The sequence below is a fragment of the Tenrec ecaudatus genome, chromosome 11 (genome assembly GCF_050624435.1).
Source record: "Tenrec ecaudatus isolate mTenEca1 chromosome 11, mTenEca1.hap1, whole genome shotgun sequence".
Classification (NCBI taxonomy): domain Eukaryota; kingdom Metazoa; phylum Chordata; class Mammalia; order Afrosoricida; family Tenrecidae; genus Tenrec; species Tenrec ecaudatus.
Genome location: NC_134540.1, coordinates 47,411,728 through 47,426,634, shown reverse-complemented (window position 1 = coordinate 47,426,634; position 14,907 = coordinate 47,411,728). Strand labels below are relative to the sequence as shown.

At 47.5% G+C, this 14,907-nt stretch overlaps 1 protein-coding gene across 2 annotated transcripts in view; it reads right to left on the bottom strand.

Moving 5' to 3' along the window:
- The window catches only part of DGKH (diacylglycerol kinase eta), a 227,940-nt gene extending 226,342 nt beyond the window's left edge, over positions 1–1,598 (bottom strand). For both annotated transcript variants that reach the window (XM_075563022.1, XM_075563024.1), the window contains exon 1: positions 1,429–1,598. In XM_075563022.1, coding sequence (XP_075419137.1) covers positions 1,429–1,488 — 60 coding nt within the window. In that variant the 5' untranslated portion in view covers positions 1,489–1,598. The remainder of the gene's footprint in view (positions 1–1,428) is intronic.
- Between the last annotated feature and the right edge of the window lie 13,309 nt (positions 1,599–14,907).

Here is a 14,907-nt window from a genome sequence, read left to right as displayed (position 1 = left end):
GAGATTGTTATCAGATATATTTTGTGAAAAGTTAATGAGCACTTTAGTTCTTGTCACTTTGGAGAAACAGTGTTTTCTCTATTTTCCAAGACACCAAATCATTTCAGCATCAGCTCTGAAGGAAAACTCACCGAACTATATTCTTTTCATTGTAACTGGTGCTGCCTTCAAGGATACAAGTTTAAAGGACTTCAAGTTGGGAAGGTAGCAAGCAACAAACCAGTCACAAAAACATCACTGAATGTAGTTCTCAATCACCTTTGATTAAACTTCAAGACTGGATTACGGTTTTGTTTTCTAACTTCACGAATAATTTAATCCTCAGTGATAGCCACAATAGAAGAAATTCGAGCAGCTGGGGGAACTAACAATGCGTTCAAATCGGCAAAAGCAAAGACAGCTGCAGATACAGATGGATCGGATCAGGACACCTCTGAAAGGTCAGGAAATAGGAGGCAGAGGAAAGCTCCCTGGGCAAAGTAGCTGGTACTGTGAAAAAGAAAAAGGCGAACCAGCCCTGGCGCCCACCCTAAACATTCTCAACAGGTAAACAGCGCCCAAACACTCCCAACCGAACAGACGCAAGACCAGACCTTTCCGACGGATTCTCGGAGGGGCTCCAGAATTTCCCCTAGGCAGAGCAGCCACCGGGACAGCAGCGCAGGGCACCGCACCGCGCGCCCAAAGTGGAGACCAGGGAAAACGGAAGCCACCCAGAGTTACAGAGTTCGGACTGACAAGGGATTCCTGGGGACAGTCCCTGAAGCATCTGAAGTGGTTCTGATTTTGAGTAGGAATAAGGAAGTTGAAGGAGTTTGTGGGAACAAATCGAAAGCCCCCCCTTCACTCCGAACTCCCGAGATGCGCTCACACCAGCACAGTACAGACCCACGACTCTCGGCCCTAAAATCCATCCAAGCTCCGCGTTGCGTGCAGCCAAATGCCAGGCGAAGGCGAAGTTAACTTCCCGCTCCATCCCCTCTCCAAGCCCTTTGGCCCGGGGAAAGGCGACTGCCTCGGGGCGAGCTTTCCGCCGAGATCGGGCGCCCCCCGCGCCGGTCCCCAGGAACCTGCGCGCCCAGGTGACTTTAAGGACGCGGTGGCCGCGCGGGGGGCGCCGGGGTCTCCTCCGATCCCCACGGGCTGCCTGGCCACCCTGGGCTTCCCGGGCCCCCCAGCCCGCGCCCTGCTCCTCCCGCTGGAAAATGAAGCGCGGAGCGGTGAAGTCGTCCAAGCACGGGCACGGTCCGCCCGCGGCCCTCCGGGAGAGCCCCGGGCCGCCGGACAAAGGCGCTCCGGGCGGCGCGCGAGGAGCAGCGCGGGTGGAAGGCAGCTGGGACTTCATCCCGGGCCATTTCCTGAGCGGAACCCGGATCGGCCGCGGGGGAGTCGCGAAGCGGGAGGGGTGGGCGCGGGCGCAGTACCCACCGGTTCCTCCCAGGCCGGGCTGCGGGCGCCGGGCGCGGGGCGCACGTGCTGCGGCTCCATCGCGCCGGCCAGCCGCCCGGGCGCGCGGACTCGGGCCCCCGCCGCCCGGGCCGTGGATGCGCTTCCCTCGCCGCGGTCCTGCTCGGCCGCCGCCCGGGGAAGCCACCGGCCCTCCCGCCGTCTCCGGCTTCCGCCGCGCCGCGCGCTCCCGCCCCCGGACCGGTGCCTTCCTCCTCCTCCGCCGCCGCCGCCGCCGCGATCCCGCGCCCTTCCGCGGCTCCGAGCGCTGCGCCCCGCCGCCGCCGCCGCCGCCTCCCACGGCCGCCGAGTCCGCCCCTCCGCCTTCCCCGCCCCGGCTCCCTCCCCTTTCCCTCCCCGCCCCCCACCCCTTCGCCGCCCCTGCTCCCGGCGGGCGGCCCGGGGCGCACGTGACCCTCCTGTCAGGCCTTATAAGGCGCGGAACCGAAAGCAGCCGCCGGGTGGTCACCGGCACCGGGCGGCCGCGGGGAGAGGAGCCGCCGCGCGGGGCGCAGCACCTACGGCCCCGCCGGCCGGACTGGCGTGGGGGTGGCGGCCGCGGCGAGGTCCGGAGCCACCTCCCTGCGCCCCTCGCCCCTTCGCCCTCCGCCCCCTTGTCCGCCGCGCGCCGGGAGCCTCGGCTCCCTCGGGGCGCAGAGTCGGCCGAAGTCGCACTTGACCGCGAGCGACTTCAGTGGGGCGGGCGGAGCAGCTCGCCCGGAGCTCCCAGGGATGGTGTAGTTGCCGGGACCTTAGGAAGCTTGCTGACGGGTCAGCGTGTGCACGAGGGGTTAATCTTGAGGGCGTGAGGAATTGTTCTTTCCTTCTCCTTTTTAAATTAACGCTTTCCAAGAAAGACGGTGAGCTAAGGAGGGGACCTGTGCCTTCGAATCCCAGCATCACACGCACTAAACGGGAAGAGGGTGGCTCACAGGGAGTGCTCGACCAATGACAAACCACCTCCTCCTCCCTTTGGCAAAAATAAAATAAAACGTTACAAATTGCGTTTGGATTCCACTTAGCATCAAAGAGGGTCTCTAACCACTTTCGATCCAAGATATTTCATCACAGGCCATCCCCTCTCCTGCACTTTCACACACTCTACCGGCCTCTTTTGAGATCTTTGATATGTTAAACTCATTCACGTGTTTAAGACTAAGAGGGGAAGAAAGAAAGAGAAAAAATAAAACAACCACTTCACTCCATCCGGTCTGTTCCCATCTCCCACCACACACCTCGTCAAAGCCAAGTTCCAGAGAAGATGTTCGCAGTTATTATCGAATCTACTTGTTAATTTACCACTCCCCCCCCCCCCAGCGTCCTGTACTATGGATGCTCTTCTGTGTGCACCACACTGTGTGCCAGAGTCTCTCTTACAAAGGTCATTTGTGGCTTTGAAAATTCCCGAGAACTTTGGGTTTTTTGGTTTTAGGGGTTTTTCCTGACGCTCATCACGTGGCATATCTTCGGCATTCGTCATTGTTGACTAGACTTGTATTCAAGACATCATCTCTTCCATCGGCTTTTGGGACACGAATGTCTCCAAAGTCTCAGCCCATTGACTGTTCAGCCCTCTGCTGAGATGTCAGGATCTTCTTCCCTGGGTGGGTGTCTCATGCACTGAGGGCACTTGGAGTGGTTAATCCGCACCCACCCTCGACTTCAACCACCAGCCATAGACTGAAACTCAGAAATCACATTCTCTGTTCCAGATCTCCATTTCTGTAAAGGCAACTCATTATCAGAAAGATCTGCCCAGTTGCTCCATGGGCCTTAAACTCACCTTGCTTAAAACTGTATTATCTAACTTCTCATTATATGCCTCTAGTCTAGAATCTACTTGAGAAACATCCAGAAACTTAAGCAGCCCTCCTTGCTTAGCCCTCCACCCCCACCCCCACCCCCAACACCACTGCCTTTGCTAGCAGTCAGTGAGTTTCCCTCCATTTCACCGCTCTTGCTTGGTTTCAGGCCCATGTTTCACACCACTGAAACACTAGATGATAACTAGTGTCTGATTTACTACAGAAATCCATTCCCCTGAATCCTTTGTAAACTGGTTCCGATGTAAGTCTAACACATAATTTTTGGAGTGTTGGTGTAAGGGGGTTCATGATGGGCTGCTAACATAATGTCAGTAATTTGCACTCATTAGCTGTTCCATGGGAGAAAGATAAGATTTTCTATTCCAGTAAAGATTTACAGTCTCTGAAACCCATGGGGGGCAGGTCGACCTTGTCCTACAGGGGGCACTATGAGTCAGAATTTGCTCCATGGGAGTGGGTTTGGTTTTGGTTTGTATCTTTATAAACCTGATCTTTATTTGCCTTTAGGCGCTGCATTATATAAACATTATATATAAACTTAGATAACATGTATATAATAAACATACATTCAAGGTGCATAAATCATTAAAATTTACTCTAGAAATGAAGAAACGTTGGGCAACATGGGCATTTTGTCCATTCCAATAATAATTCCCCTTGTGGATGATTCTGGATCATCTAGATTATTAACACTGCGGATGAGGACAGCATTTTACAACCTTTGTGAGTGTTGTCTTTATGGTCCTTTGCTCTTTATCTACGTGTGTTGTTGGGTGTCACTGAGTTGGTGCTGAGTACAGCAACCTTACGTACAACAGAATGAAACACTGGCCAGTCCTGCACCACCTTCACCATTGCTGGTTGTGTGTGGATTCCGTTGTGGCAGCCGTTGCGTCCATCCATTTCATTGAATGTCTTCCTCTTTTTCACTGACCTGCTTTACTAAGCCTGAAGTGTACCATGTTAGTCTGGGTAGACTAGAGGAACAAATTCATAGAGACTCATGTATAAGAAAGACGTTTATATACAAGAGCAATTGAATATTGAGAAAACATCTCAACCCAGTCCAGATCAATTCCTAAGTCCGATATTAGCCTATATGTCCAGTACCAATCTATAAAGTCCTCTTCAGACTCGCAAAACACACTATAATGCTGAATGCAGGAAGATCACAGACCAGTGGGTGGAAGGAGGTCTTGTGGATCCATTGACGATATAAGCATCTCATCGCTAGCAGGGGCCTCCATATGACTCTTCCCACTCCAGCGCTCTAGCATAGCTCTGTGTGTCTTGTCAACGGAAATGTTTCACAGGGAGTAAGCATGTGTCCTGCCTCCAGCAATCTATTTATCTCCTTAGCCCTCCAAATGAGGTCATCAAGCCACAACCTGATTGACAGGCTAAACTCCACCCTTTCACTTTTAAGACTCTCAAATTGACAACAGATTATGTAACTACCACATGTACTTCTCCAGGGACTGGTCTCTCCTCCAGGGACTGGTCTCTCCTAATAACTTGTCCGAAGTACGTGAGACAAAGTCTAAGGAGCTTTCTGGCTGTACTTCTTCCAAGACAATGTTTGCTCTTTTGGCAGTCCGTGGTAGATGCAATCTTCTTGCCGGCACCATAATTCACATACATCAGTTCTTCGGTTTTCAGTCTTTCTTTCACGTGCAAATGAGGGGATAGACAATCCCTCTGGCTGGATCAGGAGCACCTTGCTCTTCAACACTTTCAAGAGGTCTTGTGCAGCAGACTTTTCCAATGCAAATACATCATTTGATTTCCTGACTGCTGCTTCCTTGAGAGGAGCTCTGGACTGCTAAGAGCAAGGACCACCAGCCACTTCTCGGGAGAAAGAGAGGGCTTTCTACTCCCATGAAGAGTTACAGTCTTGGAAACCCACCGGGGCAGTTCTATCCTGTCCTACAGGGTCACTATGAGTTGGCATTGACTTGATGGCAGTGAATGAGTTTTTGAGTTAGCTTCCTTGAGCATAGACTGTGGATCCAAGCAGAAGGAAATCCTGAAAGATTCCATCTTTTCTCCATTTAGCATGATGTTGAATTTGGGTCCAGCTGTGAAGATTTGGGATTTTTTTTACATTGGGTTAAAATTCATACTGAAAGCTGCAGTCCTTGGTCCTCATCAATAAGTGCGTCAAGTCCTCCTCACTCACAGGAAGCAAGGCTGTGTCATCTGCATATTGCAGGTTGTTGAGAAGCCATCTTCTAATCCTAATGTCAAGTTCTTCTTCATATAGCATTCATATCTTCTAGGAAATGCTACATTTAGGCAATTTACAACTATATTCATTGCATGTTATGCCAGCATTAAAATTGATTATAGATATCACTGAGAGCTCTGTGTGGTCTGGTATGGGGGAGGAGGGTGTCACCTCCTCTGACTGCCACCCTGACTGCCACCAACCCCAGGAATGCCAGTCCAACTATTTGCAGTATTTGCTCGGCATAGATACTTGGGCCATGTTTTCATGCTTGGTAAAATAGAAGGGTAGTAAAAAGAGAGGAATCTACTGAGATGGGTTGACTGGTGGCTGCAACACTGGACTCAAACATGGAAATTCTGAGGATGACACAGAAGCAGGCAGCGTTTTGTTCTGTCGTCCACAGGGCTGCTAGGATTTGGAGTGGTTTCGATCATGGGTCTTGCTTCGAAACGCTGAAAGAACCCACGCAGCAGAAGCACTTTTGAAAAACCAGGTGACTTTTATGAGGAAAGGGGAAGTTTCTGGTGTTCAGAGGAAACCCGAGGGGCCAAGAGCAGGAAACCCCAAAAGCCTGGGGAGAGAGGTCTGAGAGGGAGCTCAGGCCTGGGCAGCCGTGTGGGCCCCGCCCTCTGACCTGCAAGAGTGCACATGAACAAGAGAGGCGTCAAAGAGAAGAGTAAAAAGAGACTTGGGCTTCCTGTGGCAGGCTCTAACCTTCTCCAGCTGGGGAGGCGTAATAAAGTATTGGCTGAACACATTGGCTGAGTTTAAGAGAACCTGGGTGGTGTCATGTGGCTGGGCCTAGTCTGTGCACACAGGTGCACCTCCCACCTGGGTCTAGGGAGGCTTGTATCTGAGCATGCTCAATTTGGATCTTTCCATAGGTTTCTAATGGTGCCTGATTTCTTTCCAACCCCTTTGTTGTGGCCTTAGGCAGGCACCTGGGAAGGTAATCCTCCTTAGTCCCCATTCTGGCTTCCCAACAGGGGCCCTATGAATCTTAACAGACCCAACAACACCTAATAATAATAACAAGATAATAGGCAGATTGAATAAGTATTGTTGTAGGATACAACCCTGACTCACACTTTTCCTGATTTAAACCATGTAATGTTCCAGTGTTCTGTTCTTGTTCCATGTACACAATCCACACGAGTCCAATAGAATCCCCATACTTCTCAATGCTATCCACCGTTTGTTATTACCCACTCACTAAAACGCCTTTGCATAGTCAAGAGAACGTAAGTAAAGCTCTTCCTGGTATTCTCTGCTCGGAGCCATCATCCATCTAACACCTGCAAGGATATCCCTGGTCCCAAGCCTTCTTCTGAATCCAGCTTGACTTTCTGCTGATGTGCATACTCAGTTTTCGAGAGGAAGTTTCAGTCTCCGCTAACATCGGTGTCGGTCTTTTCCTTCTTGTCGTTTCAGTGACGCACGTCATAACCCACTATGTCACCAGGCTCTTTGCCTTCTCACAGATACCGTCCATTTGATTCCTCTCTGTGCCAGTTGGTGCGTTCCATGTACAGAGTTCCTATTTGTGTTGTTGGAAAAGGGTTTTTTGCAAGGAAGACGTTGCTGCCTCAAAATTCTATCGTGCCATCTCCAGCTTTGTTTCTATCACCGCCCGATTTCCCAATTACCATTCCTTCCTCTTTGCTTCCAACTTTTGAGTTCCAATCACCAATAAATATCAATAGATCTTGAGCTCACCTTGGATCAATTTCAGACTGAAGAGATTGGTAGCATTCTTCAATCTCTTCAAACTAGCTTTAGCGGTTGGTGCATAAATTGAAGTAATCCTCATAATAACCGGTCTTCATTGTACGTGTATAGATATTGTCCTATCACCAACAGTATTGTATTCAGAGAGATCCTGAAATTTTCTTTCTGATAATGAATATGATGCCGTTCCACTTGAATTTGTCGTTCCCAGCAGAGGAAACCATGTGACTGATTCAAAATCTCAAAACCAGTCCCTTTCCGTTCAGTAGAGCGTCTGAGATAGAACCAATAGTGCTGGAGGAAGATCAAGCCACAGTGTCTTGGAAGTCCAGTCAGAATGCTCCTTAGAGGCAAGGATGGGAAGACTTCATCTCATGTGCTTTGGACACGTTATCAGGGCAGACCAGTCCCTGGAGAAGGACATCATGCTTGGTAAAACAGAGGAGCAGAGAAAAATGAGGATGCTCTGGGACAAGATGAATTGACACGGTGGCTGTAACCATGAGGTCAAATATCAGAGTACCAGTAACTGTGAAGGCGGCCCAGGACCAGGCGGTGTTCCATTCTGTTGTAATAGGGTCACTATGAGAAGGAACTGACCGGGCGGCACCTATCAACAACAGAGCCTAGGATATCAGTCTTTGTGTCTCATTCCATGTTGGATGACTCTCAGTTGTGCTGGGAGCTCTGATGGCCGGATGGTGACACATTGGGCTGCTAACTGCAAGGTCGGCAATTTGAAACCTCCAGCCCTCTTCCAGGAGCAAGACCAGGCTCTCACCAGGCTCTCTGCTCCAGTGAGAAGTCGCAGTCTGGGAAACTTGCAGAGCAGTACGGCTACGTCCTATCAGCTTGCTATGAGTTGGCATGGATTCCATGGCAGTGAATTGGTTGTGGGTCTGGGTTCAGTTTTCCTAACTTCTTTCCTAACTTTGTGCATCCCATGTTCGAATTATTAATGGGCATTTGCAGCTGTTTCATCTCATTTTGATTCATACCCCACTGGCAAATGCAGGTCCTGGAAGCTTTCTTCCATCTACACCCTACAGCCCACTCTAATTCCCCAATCACACTTTGAATGCCTTCCAATCAGAGGGGCTCATCTTCTGGAACTACATCTGACATATTTCTGTGACTTTCAGTGGCTAATCCTTTAGAAGTGAATGACCCATTAATTCTTTGTGTTCTGTTCTTAGTCTGGAAGCTCAACGGAAACCTGTTCACCTGGGGTGACCCTACTGGTATTAACAATACCAGCAACATAGCATCAGCATCGTAGCAACAGGCAACCCCCCCACTGCAAGACAAACTCACAGACAAATGGTAGTTTCATCTCTCTCACACACACAATACATCTAGATATATATTTCTATATTTCATCAATAATATCTCACTGCTTCCCAAATCTTCCTATTAACTTTCTTTCTTTTTGAAAATGGAGGCACACTTTTAATGTGTTAACAGGAAACATTAAAATAAAAACTCTTTTGGTTGGTTTGTTTTTGTTTTTTAATCATTTTATTGGGGCTCATGCAACTCTTATTACAATCCATACATGTCAATTGTGTAAAGTACCTTATACATTATTTTATCATATCTTACACTGCCCAGCATCTCCTTTCACCCACTTTTCTGTTGTCCATCCCCCAGGGGGGAGGTTATATGTAGATCCTTGTAATAGGTTCCCCCTTTCTACCTTCCCTTCCCTCCACCCTCCCGGTATTGCCACTCTCACCATTGGTTCTGAGGGGTTCATCTGTCCTGGATTCCATGTTCCCAGTTCTTTCTGCACCACTGTGCATCCTCTGGTCTAACCAGGTTTGTAAGGTAGAATTGGGATCACGATAGTGGTGGTGGTAGAGGAAAATTGTGTGTTTCATTGAAGTTACACTGCACCCTGAGTGACTCATCTCCTCCCCACTATCCCTCTGCAAGGGATGTCCAGTTGTCTACAGATGGCCATTGGGTCCCCATCCCACACTCCCCCTCTTTCATGATGATATGGTTTTTTGTTCTTTGGTACTTGATACCTGATCCCTTCAACACCTCGTGATCACACAGGCTGGTGTGCGGCTTCCATGTGGGCTCTTTTACTTCTGGACTGGATGGCCACTTGTTTACCTTCAAGCCTTTAAGATACCAGATGCTATATCTCTAGATAGCCAGGCACCATCAGCCTTCTTCACCACACTTACTTATGCACACATTTGTCTTCAGCGTTTATATATAAGTCTCTATTTTACTTATAAACAGAGTATTGTTACCTTAGAAAATATTTGTTGGTATAAAAAAATTATAAAATAATTCAAATGAATTAAATAAAATATACAATTAAAAATGCAAACTGTTATAACCTAAGTGATCAATATTTAAGTAAGAACATGCTAAAAAGAGAGAGGAAAAAATAAAACAAAATATTTGCACCAGGAGTGGTGCTATTGTAGATTACTTTTTTACAATCTGATTTAGCCCTTTCATATATTCCATTACAAGTTTGTTTCTTTTATAATTGAAAGTGGTGACTTTACTCCTACTCCTGTGCACAGTCTGAGGCTGGAGAATGACTTCTCAGGGATGGCGTTGGGGAATTTTGAGGGGTCCGGTTAGCTTTCCGTCCATATTTCCAAGCAAGCGACGCCCTGATTTAGTTCAGAAAAAAGCCTTCAGCTAATAATTCCCTGTAAAAAATGTCAGACCTTCTCTTGCTCCCTTTCCATGTTCTTTCTTTCTTCTTCGGCATTTCTTTCCTATTTAGAATCCGTAGAATCTTGATCTACCAACTCTCCCTCATTGCGATCTTTCAGCTTTTTGTACTGGCTAAACCAACTTCTAAATCCAGTGTTATTGACAAGTGGGTGATCTCCCCCACGGATCTCCTCCACCATATCATCTCTATCAAGTTCTTGCGATGTGTTCATAGAACTCAGCAAGTTTGGGCTTACATTCTCCTTTCACTTCCTCCCAGGAAGGTACAAGGTTCCAGACACACTGAAGAACACATGTAATTCTTACAGAACTCGTGCAGTGTTCCTGGACCTTTTCAGCGATTGCCCGAGCTAATGATGTATTAGCCGTGATCCGTTAGTAATGTATCACCGTTGTACATTATGTATGTGATATGCGCACACATCACGTGTGTGTATGTGCTGTATGTGATATGCCAAGGCATCAATTGCATCTTCATCCATTGGCTGAATCATCACATTCACGTCTTGATTTACATCATCTACTGTGAAGAGGAGGATGTCCTGGGGCAATTATTTTGTAACGGCTGCAGGGTATGTGGGCCATTCAATGCTGTTGGAGTTTGAACGTTGCCTGACTTGCTCTCATTGTACACCAGGCCATGGCCTGCAACATGGCAGTGTTTTCAACAGTAAAACCTAACATTGAATATCTTCAGGTGAACATCTCAGAATGAGAAGGGCAAAGTAGGAGCTGCAACATCACAAACCAACCCAACTAACCCACCGCCATGGAGTCAATTCCAACTCAGAGCAGCCTTGTCTGGTTTTCAAAGGCTGTGCGTATTTGTGGGAGCACATAGCCTCACCTTTCACCCCCTGCCTCCCCGGCAGTTGATACATTTGGCTCACTTGGTGGCTAGCAGTCCAACACAGCCCATTAGGACTCTTCCCAACATTATATGTAGCACATATTACCAACAATAAAATGTACCAAGAAAAACAAAACAAGATCATTTCAAGTGCAGTTGTTGTGACTGGAATACGTTATAAGTCGGGGTCTGCTTGCACTTTCCTTACTAAATGCCCCTGCTTCTAAACTAGTGGGAGCCTTGGTGACTAGGTGCTCAAGAGCTGGCCTGCTAAAGCCACCAGCCACTCTCTTGGAGAAATCCATGGCAGCCAGCTTCTGTAAAGATGTATAACCTTGGGAAACCTACAGGGCGGGTCTACTTTGTCCTCTAGGGTCTCGATGAATTTGAATTGCCTCAATTAGAGTAGGCTTTCTGCTTTCGTTAGTTGTCACTGTGCACTACTGCAAAGTCAGCAGTTCAAATCCACCAGTCACTCCTCAGGAGAAAGACGGGGTTTCTACTCCCATAAAGACATACAGTCTTAGAAACTCACTTGGACAGTTCTACCCTGCCCTACAGTGTCGCTATGAGTCAGTGGCAACTCAGTGGCAATGACTTTGGTTTGATGGTTTGCTTTGAATTAGCCTGGTGTGTGTATTGATACATGTAAGGTGGACTTAGGAAAAGTCATTTTGCTATCATTAACTACAGGTATGTATTTATAGTAAATAATAAATTTACACTGAAATACTGTACAATAATTTCATAGAAAGGCATTTTTATTAATCATTTTATTAGGGGGCTCTTACAGACTTTATAACAATTCATATTTCAATTGTATTAAGCACATTTATATATGTTGCCATCATCATTTCCAAAATATTTTCTTTCCACTTGAGCACTTGGTATCAGCTCCTCTTTTTCCCCCTCCCTCTCCCACCCTCCCACCTTTGTAAATCCTTGGTTAATTATATAGTATTATTGTTCTTTTATATCTTACACCATCCATTGTCTCCCTTCACCCACATTTCTATTATTCATCCTGTGTGCGTTTGTGTTATAGGCAACCTTGTGATCAGTTCTCCCTTTCTCCCCTTTCCTAACCCCTACCTTCATGGCATTGCTACTCCCACTACTGTTCCTGCGGGATTTATCTGTCCTGGTTTCCAGCTTTCAACTGTACCAATGTACATACTCCAGTCTAGCCAGATTTTTAAGGTAGAACTGGATCATGATAATGGGCCAGGGGGCAGCGGGGGAGAGGGAGGAAGCATTCAGGAGCTACAGGAATGTCGTGTGTTTTATCAGTGCTATACTGCACCCTGGTTGAATCCCTCCTTCCTTGTGACCCTTCTGTGAGGGGATGTCTAATTGTCTACAGATGGGTTTCAGGTCTCTACTCCAATACGCCTCGTTTGGATCAATATAATTGTTTGTTTTTAATTTTTTATTTAGATACCTGATACCTGATCCCATTGACACCTCATGATCACACAGGCTGGTGTGCTTCTGCCATGTGGGCTTTGTTGTTTCCCTGCTAGATGGTCACTTGTTTAACTTCAAGCTTTTAAGACCCCAGACACTATATCTTTTGATATCCAGGCACCATCAGATTTCCCATTTTGTCTTCAGTGATCACGTCAGCAAGGTGAATATCACAGAGTGTCAAGCTATTAGAACAAAGTGTTTTTGTATTTAAGGAGGCCTTGAGTAGAGCCCCAAAGGCCATCTGCCATCTTAATACTTGACATATAAATATATGTAGATTGACTTATATCCCTATCATTATGAATTAGTATATTGACATATATACATGCCTATACCTATGCCTCTTATATGTCTATCTTATATAGATAGGATTAGGGCGAAAGAAAAAAAATACCGTAATGAAAGAAAAAAAGAAGCAAAACCAAAGCCTATCAATCGTTCCAGATTTCTCTGCTGACCCTTATGAATCTTTTCCTACTGGGTCTGATGAGGTGCCAATCCCTGTCCCCAAGTCAGAAGTCTATTTTCAGGATTCCTCAGAAACTTCGTCACTTTGCTCCCCTTGCTGCCCTGTTGAGCTCCCTTCGTGTTGAGCTCCCTGCTGTGTGGGGGCAGAGCGGGCACACTTTCCATTGTGTGTCTCCAATGCTGACCCCGTAGCATTGTAGGTCAGGGAGGGGGGTGTCGTGTCTCATGGGGGGGGGGGCGGCCCTACGTTTCTCTCTCTGCCCCTCTTAGTTTGGGCCCATGTGGTATGAAGAGAGCCCCTCTCTCCCTGGACTACAGCCTTCAGTGCGGTCCTCCTAGAAAGTCATTTTGACAACCTCCCTTCTGACAGCGTTACCTGGTCCAGTCTGAGCCACTGCACCTCACTAGCGACGTGCCTAGACCCTCTGACCCCCCACCCCACACACACATGCGCACGCGCGCGCACATACACACACATGCACACCTTTATTTCTCTCTCCAGTTAGTCTCAGGGTAAGTGATCCTCATTGCTGGGGAGGCTCTTATGCTCAGCATTGTCATCCCTCTGGAGTTGCCCACGTCTGTCTGGAATTCAGGAATTCCAGCTCCTGGAGGGAAGAAGAACTGAAGGAGCGTGAGCCCAGTGTCTTGAGGCCGGGCTCCGAGACGCCATGCTTCTTATCTGCTCCCAGCCTATTGGTCGGAAGTGACCACAGCTGACAACCAAGGAGCATAGGAAATGAGGCCACTGGCTGAGCAGCCATGTCTCCACCATAACTTTTACTCCCAAAGGGGGAGAGAACCATTTTTGCATAAAACTAGCACCTCTACCAACTGAATCTCACCATAGCTGGGTGGATTACTACGCTCTTGTTTTGCTTTCATTTAACCTCCATTTCCGTTGCTTCCTTTTTCTCCTTCCCGCCTTCTACTGGATTGGCTGAATTCCAGCCCCCACCCCCACCCCTAGTTTATCCCCTTTCTCTCAACCCTTCCCCTCATTTAGACTTGTGATGTTAACTTGTACTGATGGTTTCATGGCCTTCCGCAGCATGCAGGTCCGACGTTCCTTACCCCTGCTTTATACGATGCTCCCCAAATAGTCATTATCCAAATGGTCCTGGGCCAAAAAAGAAGGCTCCCCACCCCTGTTATAGAGCACAGACCCCACCAGTCAATAGAGGAGCACCAGACAAGTCCCAGGAAGAATCCATGTGACATGAGAGAGACACAGACACACTAGGAGCACACAGCCTGTCACAGCGGTATGACTAGTGCGCTTCACACTGCTCATGCTTCTGGATAAGCAGAGGTCCCTTTGCATCTTAGATCCGATGCCTCGCAGTGTATTCTGGCCTCTGACATTGCACCTGGAGAACATGGCTGACCACACACAGCCAATCAAAGTGCAGGCCTGGTGGCTCACAACAGACTAGCCAAGAGACACAGCGTTTCTCAGTGACAGCAGTGTTTATGGAGCATATTGGAGACTAGAAAACCTTCCAACAGCAATAATCTGATAAAGACTTTATGCATCAGGATTATCCTGGAAATAAATGAACAGATTAAAGTTGAATAACAATGCATCTGACGCAAGAAATAGAGATTCCAGCCTCTATTCCACTTTATAAAAGTAATGTGGAACACGCAAAAGAGGATCCGCAGCAAACAAAACGTCCTTCAGTCGCGTTAGCTAGCGTGACCCCTCTGTCTCAGTGAGAAGGTTCTCATGATGCCCGGGTTAGTTGGGTGCTGGTGATGTCCCCTTCCAATCTTATTTGGTTCGTTTGCCTTTATCTCATGCAAGATCAATAGAAAGAAACTTCTGAATCATCAAAAATGGGCTGAGGGGGGATGGCGGGGAATGGAGGGGGCCAAGGGGAGAAGATAGCGAGGAGTTGAAGCAGAAAGAAGATGTCTGGAAGCTGACTGGGGTAACAATTGTACAGCACTGCTTGATGTGATTGAACCACGGGATGTTCTCATACCTGTAAGAGCTCTCAATAAAATGATTGAAAAATAGATAAATAAATAGGGTTGATGGTGATTCTTCACTTGTAAAGACATTAAAAATAGAATATGCAAAAATAGAGTACTGTTAGAGTGTCTAAACAATGTCACTATCACACGATACAGAGAAAGACTTTTGGCAAGATGTTCCCCAAAGTAATGAGAGAATTTTG